The following is a 16,499-nucleotide window of genomic DNA, read 5'->3' as shown; positions in this document are numbered from 1 at the left end:
CCTTGGCTTTTACTACTGAACTCTAATAATATGGAAAAATATCACAGCTGCTATTGGAGTGTCTTTATGGAGGTAGTAAAGGAGAACTGTCTAATATGCCACCAAGAAAACTACTAGCTTTTGTGATCTGGAACATATTTACAGAGTAATGTGGAAATCATAAGTTAGTTCCTCTTAGTTGAGGGGAACTTCAAATTAAACAAACAAAGCACCTATCAGGTTAAATAATCAGAAGGATGCAAGTGGGACAAGACAGTTGCGTTTTTGTACCTTTGCAAAATGGGTCACCCCTTCCTTGGTATGTGTTCTGCATTCTCTGTCTGTTTATAAAGCTACCCAAAGCAGAGACTCTCTTACTCCACATATCCAATTTCCCTAGACGAGAGATTCCCATTTCTCAGCAGCCTACCAACTATCATGTTAATATATGTTAAAACAGGTCAACTTCTTTTTCTGTAAAGAGCAAGTGACAAGACTTGACCTAGGAATCAGTAGCTGGCTGCTCAGCACCTTAGAGCACCAGGCCCCTACTGCTCCTGCTGCAGGGTAGAGCTTTCATATGTTGCAGTTGGACAGGCTGCCCCCTGCTCTCACTCAGCTTTCTTGGGGTTTGCATTCCCATAAGCACCTCCTTGCCCAGCAGCATGCTGGCTCCTATCCTTCTCTAGCACACCCTCCCTTTTGGGGAAAATATTTATTTTCAAAGCCCAGTTTTCAACAGCACACATCTATGCAAAGAAAGGCAAGACAATATTTCAAAATCCACAATATTTTGAATCCTGCCCTTCCACAAAGATGCCAATGAAAGGAGAAGGCCGAACCAGGGAATGATGTCTCTGATTCTGTTTAAAACATTAGTCACCCATGGCTCAGCAATTAGCTCAACCATTTAAATAAAAAGAGTCGAAGACCCATGACATCTACAAACACAACAGTTTGGCTAGAATCCAGCACATGTCAACTTTATGAACAAAGATTCTTTCTCTACAGGGTACTGGAAGTCCCTCCTGGCACTTAAAACCTCTAGGGTAGCTCCTGAAAGCCTTTCAGACCATGGCTATACAGCAGCAACTGTGTCCTAAACTTACCCTTTCTACCGTATCTTAATCATGCCTTGTGGGAAGTGTGTCTTCCTGCAGCCATGATTTTACTTACTTTTAATTTTCTCTTTAAAGTTACTTTTACCAAGAGTCCATATAAGTAGGAAACTGGAGTTCATTACTTGAGGAAAGTATGTACAGAAATGCAGAGAACTCCAGATGTGCTACATGACTAAATTACTGGTCTGACTGTGCTAATCACTGGGTAAAATCATAAAGCCTGTGTGATACAGCTCAGGTATAAGACAATTGTTTTTTTTCTCTTTTTAAAAACCTATGTAATTATGCAGATTTGTTCTGAACTATAAATGCCAGTAATTTTGTGTGGATTTTGTGTACCTTCCAGTGCCTATTATTGCACTTATCCAGTGCATTACATAGGAAGACGTAACCATGTCTGACTGTGTTGATTTCCTGGTTCAGCAGCTAAATCAAAATTGAACAAATACTGCTATCAACGAGTATTGTTATTTTAATTAGAGCCTTTGTACAAGATCAGGCTCTGCGTCTTGAAATCAAAGGACTAGGTAATTAATCTGAAAAGTACATTGAAGGTATTTAGCTCTACACTGTAAGGACCATTTTTTTAAATAAAGATTTTGTGATCCATGTTAAGTGAATGGTTGAAACTGATTATATTAGAGGTATTTTCAAACCTAAATGATTCTATTATTCTAGGTAAATAATAGTGGACAAGGATCTGGTTTTGGTAATGGTTATGTGGCCATTTCTCAGGAAAGGATGAGTTCTTTCCTTAGGCAATAGATACACGCCTGAATTCCTTTAAAGTCTTCATATCCCTGATCTGTTTCATAAAACAGTGTTTTCTATCCAAAAGCAACCTTATAATTAAGATTAGGAAATCATGCATTAAGAAGTCACTAAGGAACAAATTCCTCGAAGTCAATACAGATTCAACTATAACTCTTACATTTCATTGCTGTCCTTTGGCTGGAGCCTCCTTAAGATTACACAGTTGGTGGTAATGTGGTCCCACATCCAGTGGTACCAAATAAAGCAGTGACTAGAATCAAATTTATCAGGCACTGTTGTAGGAAACTCTTCAATAATGCTTCAGGATAAGTTGCTAGTTTGGGCTCATGGACTTAAAAGAATTCATCTCCTAGTGTAATACTTAATTTCTACCAAAATCAGCCAGTTTTTCAGAAAGACTGATCAAGCCACAGCCCACGTTAAGTCAGACATGGCCAAAAGCCATTGCTCTGGAAAATTTAGGCCAAGCCAGTGAGGAGCCTAACCAGTACACCTGCCTGAGTATTCTTTTCTCCTGCCTGCAATATCACCTCCAGAGGGACAAAACTTTTGGGGCCGCATGGCACTGTGTGCACTTCCCCCCCTTCCTGCAATTCATCTCTGTTTTCCTGTGCTGCAGTCCCACCACTATGAGGGCAGGGTGACACCGTATAGAGACAAACCCTAAAATGCCTGCTTTGAAAACTTCACACAGCTCTTTGCACTTGTATTGAGCTGAAGCTCTGCAGGCTTTGAGTTCAGGCCCCAGGTAGCACAGAAGGTACAGTCACACAGAAAAGCAGCCAGCAGCACCCATGGCTGGACTCTTTCAGCTTTTTGACTAAAGCTGCAATAAGCTCTGACTTAGCAGCTCTCTGTCCATCCTAGCCCATGCTCTGAGGAAGTATTATTTTCAAAGTACTTTGTCAAAGCAGATAAAGCATGCTGCTGCCCAAAATCCAAATCTTGAAATGAGATATTCAGATGTATCAGGCTGGTCAGATGATTTGTTTCTTTGGTAAACACTTTTTAGACCTTGCAATTTGAGGCTTCCCCTTGCACAGGAGAAGTAGTTAATAATATCTGGTTGTCTTCCATGCTAAAAAAATTTCAAAGTGCTGCAAATCCTTATTTTTGACCAGCTCTCTCCAAACTAACACCAATGTATTTTTCTTTAAAATGAGTTTATAGCAGAAAGTGGGGAACACCAGGAAGCTGGTCTGTAGACAGTGTTTGAAAGGTTCATAAATATGAGGAACTGGCACTTTCTATGATTAATATTCATGTGATGCTTGACATTTTGGCTAGATGTATCAAATAAAGCACAATAAAAATAAAGTTATCTCCATCTTCAGTTAGCAAAATCGAATTTCTCTGTCTTATTTTGCTAAGCTCCTCTGCTTTTTAAAAAAACACAATTTACTTGCTGCTTAGGGCTCCATTATAATGATATTTTCCAGCTGTGTCCCATCCTTGCTGTTCCTTACCATGCCTACGCCATTTCAGTAAGCATGAACACTTTGCACTGTAGTAAAGTACGTTTGCAGCAGATGCTTGGGGTGATTTCTTGCATTTAGTCATAGAGCAAATGAGACTGGAAATTACTAGGACAGGGAAGCAATGTGGTGCTTTGTGACCTTCAAGAGTTACAGATTGTTTCAAGTTAGGAACATAAGGCATTAACTGTTCTCACTAGAGGGAAAATTAGATTAATCCGTATTATATTTTTTGTCATCTTACAGTATGTTCTCAGCTGATGCCATCTCACTTTATTCTGTCCCTATTTGAGTTTTTGGAGTGCTTTTCCCCCCTATCTTTTCATGGTCCTGCCTGGTTCGTTGTCAGAATCAGGCCCCTACTCAATCTCTTTCATGAAACAGAAATTCTCATTCATGGCAGCTCTTACAGTTTCATCTCCATGATCAGTGATGCTTTTCCAAAGCCAAGAGTCTTGGATGTTTTTTCTTCACAGAAAAATACAGTCAAATGCAATTAGAGAACAGTTTTACTTTTCAAACTCCCATGTCTATTCTTCAAAAGCATGTGGAAGGAGAAGTGTTTCAAAACACAAGTACCCTAATTGTATGTCCACTTATGTATTTCTTTGCTGTCTGTGTACAACAGTAAGTCATAAAGAGGCTTTCTCCTCTATCTTTGATTTCTTGGTCTCTCAGTAACTCTGCCATTACCATTTTTAGACTGTCACAGTATCTGCCGAGCACCAGGCCTCATCCCTGCCATAGGAGAAAAGAAGAAGGATGGTTGGAAGCTCCTCTGCCAGTATCTGAGGTTTTCATTAACCTGTACAGGCTTTAGTTCTCTCACCTGGGCCATTTCCAGAAGTAGGAGCAGTGAATATCTCATTCTGAGCTCACAAGAAACACTAAGCATTCAGCCTGAATTACTGAAATTACCAGACTTAGAGTGGCTCTAACCCAGTTATTGATTTCACGTGCAAAACCTGATGTTTTCTGAAAAAATAGAATAGAAACAGGAACACCGGTGGGAGGCATCCAACATACAACTTGATCAATGTGAATATTTGAGCACAACACTTTCCTCCTTCCCCTAGTATTTCACAGGAACAAGAAGACTGTGACTGGTCACAGTGCAGATACACTCTCTTTCTTTTGATTGACTATGTTAACAAATCTGGGTCAGATGATAACTGCTGGCATGGTATGATATGATTGATATGATATGATACCACTGTTCCATGACAAAATCAAGACAAAACATTCATCTTAGGGATTCTGTTTTGTTTACCCTAATGAGTCCTTGAAGTTAATCAAGTTCCCCTTTAGCAGTATGTCTTCCAAAACATCTATAAAATAATGCTAAGGTGCTTCTCTAACATCAGATAATGACACAAAACATCAAAAAATGGTTCCGAATGCTCTTCAAATTATGAATTGCAAATCATTGCTATATTTTTGATGTAGGTGACATCGGAGTATGCCTGCAAAGAACAAATAGCTGTTCTCACTGACTTTTTAGAAGATCTTCTGACTATCTGTGGTTTTATTAGATCCATATTTGTAATTATAACAGCACCTGATCATCTTCTGATTGTCCTGGGACAGATGATGACAACTGCTAGATGTTAAAACTGCTATCCAAATTGTTATATAATGCCTCTGGCAAAGAAAAGGAGGAATATCAATTGTACAAGAGGAAATATTTCATACTTCTTGAAGACCTATCAAGCATCCAAACCACCTGTTCTGTTCACTCACCTCTGCTGAAGAAAGCATCCTACTGGTTTTAAAACCTATAAAGAGCATTTAGAAGTGACTGGTACAGACCTCAGTATCCCTGAGGAATGTTGAAGGGCTCCAAACACAGGGCGGAATTTGAACGAAGCCGGTCTGTACTAATACGGTCATGCGGATCATGTACACTGTGGTGAACGATGTGGATAGAAGGGTTAGAAGTAGGGCTCAGGTGTTTAAGTAGGATGTAGTTAGGCTTTCAATGATTTGGTCTTTTGAGTAGAACCCTGCTAGGAATGGTGTTCCTATTAGGGCGAGGTTGCCGATGGTGAGGCATGCAGTGGTTGTGGGTAGTATCTTTTGGAGTCCTCCTATTTTTCGGATGTCTTGTTCACCATTTAGGCTGTGAATGATGGAGCCTGACCATAGGAAGAGCATGGCTTTGAAGAATGTGTTGTGTAACAGGTTGTCTGGTGCATTTTTCTGGCTTGTGGCAGCTACCCAGAGCAGTCACTTCCAAGCTCTGCCTCAGAGCAGGTGAATTATCAGCAACCAGATCCTTGGTCTTTCACATGCACCCTGATCTGGGGTTGCTGTCCCTGACACTTCCCACAATGAAGGGAATTGTTAAAGATTCCAAGTTAATCTAGTAACTAGGAGTTACAAGTAGAACACAGAGGGATGTTTAGTGGGAGTTGTTAAGCATTTTCCTCTTGCAGTTTAAGTAAAAGGGGCTGAGTTTCTTTATAAAATCAGATTTGCCTTTGCCTCTGCCAACAGACACATGGGCATAGGACTTTGTGGGGGCAACAGCTTCAAAGGCCTAAATGAATAAAAAGGATTTAGGATGGTCCCTAAAATACTTCCAGAAAGGTCTGGTGGCTAGGCCAAGGCTGTTGCTTGGGAGACCAAATCTCATTACTTGTACCCCACCATGCCCCACCTCACAGGACAACATCCTATTTCTGCGCTCAGCCACATCAGTGGAGACCCAGAAAGAGAGTTTGCTAATTTAGGGCAGTGTGGGGCTAGGGTAGAATGAGAGAAGACTGAAGCCCTGTGGCTCCAAAGGAGGTGTTATCCATGAACATTGTAGCTTGGTCCTTTAAGTGGAAAGGCTTCTCTGCTCACAGGGTTGCTGGAGAAGGCTGAGTCATAGTCATAATCTCATAATCAGAGAGGGTGCCAGAGGTGATGTCATGTTCCACTGTGGGGAACTGCAAGGAGTTCTTTTAATAATGGATGGTCTGGAACGAAATTAAGCCAAACAAGGCAAATATTATATCTGAGGACCATTTATGGGTAATGAAAAGACAAAATAAAAAGGACTTACTCTACTAAAGAGAGCTAGAGAAGATGGAGCAAGAGGAAGAAATATGGGAGAGAGGGAGAGAGAGAGGAGATAGAGGGAAGAAGAGGGCGCTACCTCCAGGGGTTGGGGAGTGCCCTTGCTGTCCCAAGGCTGTGCACACTGCCTGCCTGTGGACAGATCTTGCAGTGGCCAGACACGAGGGCAGAGGGATTGGGCTGGAGGGCCAGGACCCCGGACAGAGTCGTGGCGAGGATCATGGTGGTGGGCAGGCTCGGAGGCGGGCAGGGTTGGATGCAGGTGGCTCAGGCAGGGATGCAGAGACGAAGCAGGCAGGGCACTGCTCAGGGACACAGGAAGGCAGGGCAGACGCCCGGGTGAGCAAGAGCCAGTGAGGGCAGGAGAGCCCAAAGGTCAGCTGGGGCCAGGGCAAAAGCATAGGACAGAACAGGCCCTACAGAGCCCCCAAGGCTTATAATGCTGTTACTTTTTATGCCCCCAGCTCCTCCCAAAGTCTGCCTGCTGACAGGAGACCATTGGCCCAGTCTGATGTCCCAGAGCAGTCCATTGGCAGAGACCTTTTGCCATCTGACTGGAGAGTGTCTCTGGGGTACAGTGTCTTCAGTGTTCCCCTGCTCATGGAACTGCCTGTCCCATGTGGGACATGAACTGGTGGCCAGGCAAAGTCTGCCCAGAGACAAGGCTTTCCTCCATCTTCTCTTAGCTGCCTCCTGGATGTGGCACATGTGCAACCCCTGCCCTGCGTGCCTCTGACAACCATTGTTGAGGCATAACAAAACTGAATTGGCTCCTCACAGGTGAACAGGGACAGCAGCCCTTGTAGCTGTCACCAAGTGATGGGTTTTACCTTGCTGGTGCAAGGGCAAAAGACTCTCAGGAACAGAAATGATCAGACTGGAAGATTAGGCCATGCTTTTAAAGAGGTGCATGGAGGACAGCACAGGAGTCTTCCTCATCAGTTCTCCTGCTGCAGTAAGACTATGTTTTTCTGCTGCCAGGAAAGAGATGATGTAGGATTAAACCCTGGAAGAAAAATCAGAAAATGCTGAGTAAGTAAGGATATCATTTCAGAGCCATACCTTTTTTTCTGAGGGCTTTCCTTCCCTTCCCTTACAGGCGAGAGTGGTCACTGAGTCTAGACCCAGGGTCTTGGCCATCCCTGCCTGGTTCTAGATTGTAAGGACAGTCAGGTTTTCAATCAAGGTGATGCATGGGCATGTGATCTAGCAATTCCTTTGTGATCAATGGCTATTAGTTCTACCTTCTCCTATCACAAAAAAGGAGGCAACAGCCTTCATCATATCTCCAGCTAGAGATGTGAAAGACCAGTAGCTGTGCTAATCATTGCTATATTTTTCCTCCACTTTCATGGTTGTCTCTTTAGGATTGGCAAAATCCAGCCTTAGAGCAGTGCTGGGTATTTCCAGGACTTTGCAACTTTCTCTCTGAATACAGCACCTGCACCTACCTGATGGGCATAGATCTACCTGCCAGATTTCAGAGACATCTTGTACGCATTTGACTGCCTCACACTAACACATAGGGCTCAAGTACCGTGCACTATGTCCTCCATCCTTATTTTCCAACTGAAGACTTCAGTGTACCTTGAATGGGAGCACCCCATTCCTCCCCTCAAAATGCAGATGGCACATCTCCAGCTTCTTCCTTGCCTACCACCAGGCAAAACTATAAAATATCCTTCTTTATGGGTCCCTGACTCCCTTCTGGTTCCCAGTCTGTTCTGGAGAGAACTGTTTTCTATTTAACAGCTGTTCTATACAGCAGTTTCCTGACATCTGTTCCTGGCTTTACAGCACAAAAAAAACTGGGAGCATCAATGCCTTTGCTAATCATTGACTAGGATCTTGAGTCAGATATTATCAGGTTGTTTCCAAGTTTAACCAGGTGACTAATTTTCCAAGGATATATGAAAAATCCTAGCTAAAGCCATTTTAAATGGACTATTTCAGGCCTTTGAAATATGGTGGCATCAAAATATGTAAAGTTTAAGGAAGTTATTTACTCACTCATGGCAGTAATTAAACCAACAATATCAACACTGCTGTGTTTCTGTAACATGGGACATGTAACAACTTCCATGAAACCTGGTTTGCTCTGCTTCTGCCTGCTTGTTGACTCTCCCCTCTAAGAATAAGTGCAATAGAGACCTTTAAATTCATGTCACCCTTGGGACTATTCTTCTAATCTAGATATGTAATTCATTTTGTCATGCAAAGCCATACCTCTTGAAGCAATTGCAGCCTTGTTTTCAGGAAGGCCTTAGAACCTCATTATTGTAGACAAGCTTTTTGCACCCAAAGCAGTAGGATTTGGAATTAAGAAACACAGGCAGAGCAAAACTTGCTTTGGAGCTTTGATTGATTTCTTTACTTTTCCTTCAAGCTGCAGGAGGGAGGGCTGGGGATGGCAAGAGGCTGCAGTCTGGGGCAGTGTGATGTGCTCTCCCACATTGCACCATTATGTGAGTCAACAGTAATGCTCCCTGGTATTTTGCCACTGAAGCCTTCAAATGTCATTACCCCTGTGGGCAATTCTGCTTTACACTCCAGCGCATCAGCCTCACATCTGGCATGAGGAAGCTGTACTGACACTTAGGAGATATGGCTTCAAGCCTCAGTTCTGGCTTTCAAGACCTTGGTTTCTTTCCTGCACAGCAGATTAAAATTTAGCATTCAAGGAGGCTTTAATGTACTTTCATAGGAACTGGAAGAAGTGGTCTTGAGTGCTAAGAAGAGTAATGAGAAATATGCCTAACCACCTGGGAGCGATAGTGGTGCAAAGGTGGGGATCTGGTGACACTTTTTGGAGAGATGCAGAGGCACCAAGAGGACAGCATCTCCCTCCAGCACCTCTGCTGGTACACTGGAAGGCTTAGGACTAGGAATGCTGGTGGTCAGTGGGTGTTGTCAGCTCAACTTCTCACTGTCCTGGCAGCAGGCACAAAAGTGTTCTTACTGTGAGGCCCTACACTCCTCTTCAGGGACAAAACCCAAACAGTTTTCACCTTCTGTATGTTCTGGGCCTTCCCTCACAGGAGAGAAGGGAGCTGAGCAGATACACAGCTCAAATGCTCCAGTGCAGCAAACCAGAGAAGAGGGTGTTCATGCATGTGAGCACGCTCTTCTCTGGTTTGCTGTGATGCAGTGCCTCTCATGTGTAGATCTTGAGGCATAGCCAAGGAATATTATGTGCTCCTTGTATTTCCCCCCCTCTGTAACCAAGTCCTCCTTTTGCTTGCAGCTCAGTATTTCGCTAGCATCATGGTCATCGTTGGTCTGTCTGTGGTGGTAACAGTGCTGGTTCTGCAGTTTCACCATCATGACCCCCAAGCAGGAAAGATGCCCAAATGGGTAAGCAGCTTTGGTGAGAAACATTCAGGAGGTTACTACTGAAAGAAAAGAAAATTGTCTAAAAGCTGCAGTAAACTTATTATCTTGTTATAGGTGAGAGGCAGAAGTAGTTTTCCATTAATTTGAAGAGTCAGTTACAAACAGCATAGTTGATGCTTTTGTTTGCAATTGAAGGGAAAGAGCAAGCATACTAAATGTGCTTTTCCACTAAAACCAGTTTCTCCTCCATTAAAATAGTTCCTCCTATTTGGCCTTTGTTTTCAACATTATGATGGAGTGGTTGAGTCACTACAAAGTTATCTCATTCACCACCCATTTTGCAAGTGCAGACCTTTAATTTCTTATCCTGCAGACAGCAGTACTGACAGAATGTGTTAAACAAACACTAGTCTCTACTGGGCAGTTTGTCTGCTGCCATCTGATCTATTCCCGGTGCATTAGCATGTGAACCCTCTTTTCTCTGCAGCAGCAGACTTTGTCAGCCCAGAGAGGTCTGGCACCAGTGCCAGCTGGCTTTCAAAAGGAATGTTTCCTTTAGATTTTCAAGTTAAAAGAAAATTATGTTTTATCAATTTAAAAGATTTTAAAATAGGCAAGGTATGCTTGTGTTCAGAGAATGAAAAAGGATAAAAGCAGAAGCAGATAGTCACAGTCAACTATCTACCACCCTGTTTGTAGGAGACTGGTTGCACAACATCCTCTGATATCTTGTTCACCACATTTTTCATGCTACACAATTATCCTGACATTTCCCAATTATTTCCCAAAGTGCTGTATGATTAAAAAACCTCTTATTTTCAAGGCAGCAGAGAATGTGAATTCTGGATGAACCTGCTTGTAGGCAAAACCTGAGGGCACAAATATGGGAAACATTTTTCGGATATCCTCATGGACAGAGTCTGCAACAGTGTAACAGAACCCATTTTATTGCTTTTTGAGGATCCCAGACACAATGCCTCATGTTAGTGCTCCTCACAGGCCCTGCAAGTCAGCTCCTGCTCTCTACCAGTCTCATGTTTTCTTGTCTGGAAACACAGTGTGTGGCAAATTCTCCTTCAGCAGAAACCTTGTTCAGTGGCCTGACAGCTGAACTGGCATACATTACACAACATGCCATCAGGAAGCAAAAACTCTGGAAAGCATAACTGGGAAGTGCAGATGATAGACTGTAAAAGGCGTAGACCAGACAAGTTGACAGGGCTGAGGGATCTCAGGAGGAAAAGAGTGAATGCCAAGTGTATAGGGAAGAGGCTGACCCCATAAAAGTAGGCACTTAGACTCTACAAGCCATGGCCAAGGCTCAGTTGTTAGAATTTGTGTTAGTCTCTATTCTTTTTGTTGTTGTTTTGGGGTTGTTTTTTTTTTTTTTCAATTTTGCCTGTCCACCTATGTCAGGTGTTTCTTACAGACGCTTTGAATGACTTTTGCTCAGTAAAAAAAAAACCTGAAATGAAGAAGTAACTTAAGAAAGAAGAAAATTTTTTGCATTACATTTTTCTGCATTTCCAGTACCAGCTGCTGCCCTTACCATTTACTTACTTCCCACAATGTTCTCTTCATGTCAGAGCCAGACGTCAGCTTATTGCAAACTCTAGCCCTGATTAATTGGATATTGTTGCAGGATTGTTCTCACCTCCTGCTTAAATGGATTTGTCTGCTGGAGTCAGTTGCAGGGAGAGGCATTGGACAATTTGGCATGTATGGGAGCTTCTGCAGACCCAGAAGATTTGAATGGATGCATTTCCTAAACACAGCTGCTTTCTAAACCATTTACAGTTGAGCAGTTTTTTTTCCTGCCTGTCTCTCAAAGGGTCTGTGCTTGCACTTTGCAATAGAAGAGGCAGGAGAGTGCCTGTCAGTGTTTATCCTCTCTGTAGGTGTTCACTTTCCTATACCCTTGCTTAGAATTGTGTCTTCCTTTCTGTTAATCTTTGATGACTTACAAACCAGCTTTTTCCAAGAGAGGAACTTAAATTCAAGGTGTTCAGTCAGGGCATGTTGGCTACTCAGTTGAGAAATGAGAGCTGCTGACTGATGGACACTTTTGATAATGTCTGCTGAGCTAGCATGGAAAAAAACACTAAAGAAGGCCCAGCTAAGGAGCTGTTTGGGAGTGGATAACATCAGCAATGGACTACAGCTCAACTGGCCTTTCTCTACTGACAGCCAAGAGTGTTTCATGATAAAGAGGTATAAAGAGACCAAGCACTGAGGGAAGAAGGGGTTTTGTGGGAAAAGGCAAGAGAACTCTGGCTCTTTGTTGTGCTTAAAGCAGGTCTGTTAGGTTTCAGGCTTCTCTGTTGATATGGACATGCACAGTTCTCCTAGGTGCAGATGTCCCTTATCAAGAGAGCTTTAACTGGAGACTGTCTGCTCTGGGCTAGGCCAGGCTGGTGTCTGTGATGGAAGCTAGCAGGATAGCTGTATCATAGATAGGAGAGGCTCACAGAGGGGTTGTTGACCTCTAAAGACAGCTGTACCTGTGTACTTCCTTCATAGAATTCCATATATGACAATGCAGGTGAAAGTGTAGATTCATATTTTCATACCTAGCTGTAATCCAAAAACCTGTATGCTGCAGCTGTCTCTTGAATTAATTGTTATGACAAGAACAGATTGATGCCTGAGTGTCTGTGTTTTCAAGGAAATCGGGCATTTGAAATCCAAGCTAATTAAAAGCTGTGTTACTGTCTTCTGGGTATTTATTTTTCTATGGGAAATGGGTTTGACTGTAGTTATAAAAGTAATTTCTCTAAGGAATAAAACCTCTGTCTTGAAGGAAAAGCAGCATTCCTATATAAAAGTGCTTTTTCACCTCATGTATCCTTTCAGAGTTAAGGCAGACATATTAACATTTTCTAATAAGAAAGTTTGTCTGACTAAGTGTTTTGGAATTTCGCATTCCTATAGAATTAACTTCTCTCTCCCCTTTGCAACTGACACTGTTGACACATTACTAGAAATTAAGACCTTCATTTTGTTCCATGTTGTCCCATTTTGTGTCCATGAGCAGTCTGAGCACATTATAATTAAGTAAGTTCAATTAAAGGCAGAATCAGTTTTTTAGGCTGCAACACTATGGGTAATTATTTGTTTGTGGTGACTGTGGAGAAAATAATGAAATATTTAAAGCAAAATAATATGAATCATGGAAAACAGTCTTTCAGGACTTTCATAGTTTAAATCTAGCTGGCATTTAAGTACCAGACAGCCACTTGCTCACATCCCAGCTCTCTTCCCTTGTGATGCTGAGAATAAAACTCCAGCACTTAGTGGGTTGAGAGAAGAACAATTCAATAATTGAAACAGAATACAATATAATAATATGAATAATATTAATTATAATAATGAGTAACAATAATAAAAAATAACAACTGCAATGATGACAGAGAGTAATAAAATGCAAGAGAAACAAGTGATGCACTAAACAATTGCTTACCACCTGCTGACTGATGCACAGCCTGTTTTTGAGAAGCAATTGACAGCCTCCAACGAACTCCCCACACTTTATATCCTTTTGGAAGATCCCTCTGGCTAGTTCAGGTCAGCTGTGCTGGCTATGCTTCCTCATGGCATTGTGTGCACATGCTCACTGGTAGAGCACAGGAAATTGAAAAGTCCTTGATTCAGGGTAAGCACTACTTTCCAACAATCAAAACATCAGTATTTTATCAACGTTATTTTCATACTGAATCTAAAACACCATGCTGTACCATCTACTAGGTAAAAAATTAACTCTATTCCAGCCAAAACCATGACAATGATGAAGAACAAAACATTGACTAGAGAGAGAGAAGCAAAGTGGCTCACAGAAAATGGTACAGAACTGTGACATAGAAGAGCTCACATTGCAGAACTAAAAAATTGTGCAACTGCCTTTCACTGGTCATTGGTTTTGGCGATTATTATTACTATTCCTATCTGTGATTCCTTAGGCTTCCTCCTTTCTGAAATTATGCTTGTCATTACAGCAGTAGCTCCAAGTGCTGGCTGTAATTTCCCCATTCCTGTATTCCTGTATCTGTACTGTGCAAATACAGGAGTCAACTTTTCCTGCATCTAAAACATCTTTGCAGTCAAAGTGTGGTCCCAAGTCAAACATGACCAAAGTAAGCAGGACTACACAGGGAGTCCTTGGGAGTCAAGGCTCAAAGGGAAAACCAGAGGCCGCATCTCTTTTCTCCTTGATGTCAGATTATTTGGCTTGCAACCAGGATAATAAAGTCATCAAAGAGTCCTGTGTGCATGGAGGGTCCCTCTCAAGTGCATTGCAAATGCCCTTTTTGTATGCATAATACCTGGAGGATCTCATAATAACAAGATTTTGCTAATTTAGTTTGCTGCTCTTCACACAAGACGTTACTGAATCCACAGCCTTTTTCCTGCCTTATATGTTACCAATAGGAATTCTAGCAGGCTCAGGCTCAGAACAAACATCTGAAGGTCAGTTCACTGGAAAAAATTTCTGGAAGCACTCTCTGGAGTTAGCTCACTTAATGACCTTGACAAGAAGCATATGAGGCACAATCTGCCATGTGCACGTCAGAGCATCTCGTGATGCACCAGCACACAGGAAAATGACAGCAGTTAATAGCGGCACTTAGATTTTGAACTGCTAAATGTAATTGATTTACTCTTTTGAAAAAAAAAGCCTGCTGTAGTTGAACTCCTCAAAGAAGTATAAAATAGCTTTCAAAAAGCCATGAAAACCCAACCAAGGTCTTTTATTTAGATGGAAACAATAGCAATGGGGATGGGAAATGTTCTAGAATCTGTCATATAGTGATTTTTTTTCAGCAAAATCTAAACATTGACACGCAAAAATATTTAACTGTATCTCTTTCCTTACAGTCTGAGAAATGTTTGAAAACCATGCAGCCAATTTTGGGCTGTCTGCTCAATTGCAGACGTCTCAAAGTATTTAATAAAGATAGGTCTCCGAGGACCATTTTATAAAGTAAGATTTTACATCTCTTTTGCTTTATAAGCTAAGTGGGCATTGAAAATCCCTATGTTCAAGACAGATCCAAAAAAGGGCTATCCTTAGTAGAAGGCTAGACCCTCAAATAAACATTTTGAAAGCAGATAGCTGGAAAACAAAGAAATCCATCAGTATTTCTAAGAAACTGTGCAGACTAACTATAGTAGTCACAAAAACATTTTAAATGATGAAGAGTCTCCTGTATATCTGCCATGGTAACTCTCTTTCAGGTCCGTGTCATCCTGCTGAATTGGTGTGCTTGGTTTTTACGAATGAAAAAACCTGGGGAAAACATAAAGCCCCTCTCTTGCAAGTACAGCTATTCCAAGCAGCAGCTGAGCATGAACAGCATGGAAGTGAACGTCCTTCCCGGGCACCAGTCCAGCAACGGCAACACCATCTACAGCTACCATGCCATGGAGAGCCCCTGCTGCCCACAGCAGAACGACCTTGGCAGCAAAGGTGGGAAGATGACCTGCCCCTTAGCAGAAGATATTGAGCTTGTGCAAAAGAAAGCTTTAATGGACACTCTTCCAGTGATGGTGAAGATCCTGGAGGAAGTCCAGTTCATAGCGATGCGGTTCAGGAAACAAGATGAGGGTGAAGAGATCTGCAGTGAATGGAAGTTTGCAGCTGCTGTCATAGACAGATTATGTCTGGTTGCATTTACCCTTTTTGCCATCATTTGCACGTTCACAATACTAATGTCTGCTCCAAATTTTATAGAGGCTGTTTCAAAGGATTTTGCGTAAGGTTTTCAAAGATGAGCATGATAATCAAAAAGTGAATATTGCCAGTAATTTTACTAGATAATTTAACTCAAATAGAGAAGTGTACTTACATGTGCTAACATACACAGAAGGGGATTAAAATAATTTCAGGACATAATTATTCCTGATGTTAGTGATTGTAGTTACTGAATAGTAAATGTATTGAACTCCGTTACTTATTTCATAGACTAGTGCCACATGTAATTATGTCATGATCTGTGGTAAGTGATATACAAGAATTCAATACATTACAATACTATAATATATTTATTACAAGTTAACACTAGTATCAATGTGTTACTTTGAATTTGTGAACTTTTGGATATCGTTAATTTAAATGACCATTGAAGACTATAATTTTTTGCATAATTTTATTGTTTTCAGTATGTCTGTGTTTTATAATTATTGTTTGGTGTGGCTGTGACATTCACTTCTCAGATTTGAAAGATGTATCTCCACAGTCTCATGATGCTGTATATTGTATTTATGAAAATAAACCGTCATCATATAAGCTCAAGCTAGCACAATGACTGGAATGCTTTCTTGGTAAATTTGTTAAGACTGTATCTTTCCCAGAAAATCATTTTGGGTCTTTTTTTTTTAATTTAAATTAGGAAATATTGGTTTTGACATTGGAAAGAAATTTCTTTCTCCTTGCTGACAATCATCTATGTAATTTACAATGCTTGCTTAACTGTTTCTGTCATCTTGAAAGTCTACTTAGTTTAAAATATCACTGCTTTCTTGGAACACAGTTGCCAACCTAATACTAACTAACTCTGTGCAATTAAGGCAGAATCTTGTGGCTCCATAATATCTAGGAAATGGTCCATAGATTTAATTTGGCTCAGATTTCCCATCTAGTCTACTACTACACTGAAGTAGTATTTTTTTGAAAATTATATTAATACAGTTTCCTTTCTATGTGATCACTAAGCTTTGTTAAAAGGAGTGTATAAAAGACTAATTTTATTTTGCTCAA

General features: G+C 41.3%; 1 protein-coding gene across 1 annotated transcript in view; it reads left to right on the top strand.

The window, feature by feature from the left end:
• The window catches only part of LOC118698979 (neuronal acetylcholine receptor subunit alpha-7-like), a 58,611-nt gene extending 42,577 nt beyond the window's left edge, over window positions 1–16,034 (top strand). Inside the window, exons 9-10 of the mRNA XM_036402546.2 lie at window positions 9,657–9,766; window positions 14,978–16,034. Coding sequence (XP_036258439.1) covers window positions 9,657–9,766; window positions 14,978–15,499 — 632 coding nt within the window. The 3' untranslated portion in view covers window positions 15,500–16,034. The remainder of the gene's footprint in view (window positions 1–9,656; window positions 9,767–14,977) is intronic.
• Window positions 16,035–16,499: the final 465 nt, after the last annotated feature.

The sequence above is a fragment of the Molothrus ater genome, chromosome Z, assembly GCF_012460135.2.
Source record: "Molothrus ater isolate BHLD 08-10-18 breed brown headed cowbird chromosome Z, BPBGC_Mater_1.1, whole genome shotgun sequence".
Classification (NCBI taxonomy): domain Eukaryota; kingdom Metazoa; phylum Chordata; class Aves; order Passeriformes; family Icteridae; genus Molothrus; species Molothrus ater.
The sequence above is the reverse complement of the archived record's forward strand: the minus strand, read 5'-3'. Positions and strand labels throughout refer to the sequence as shown.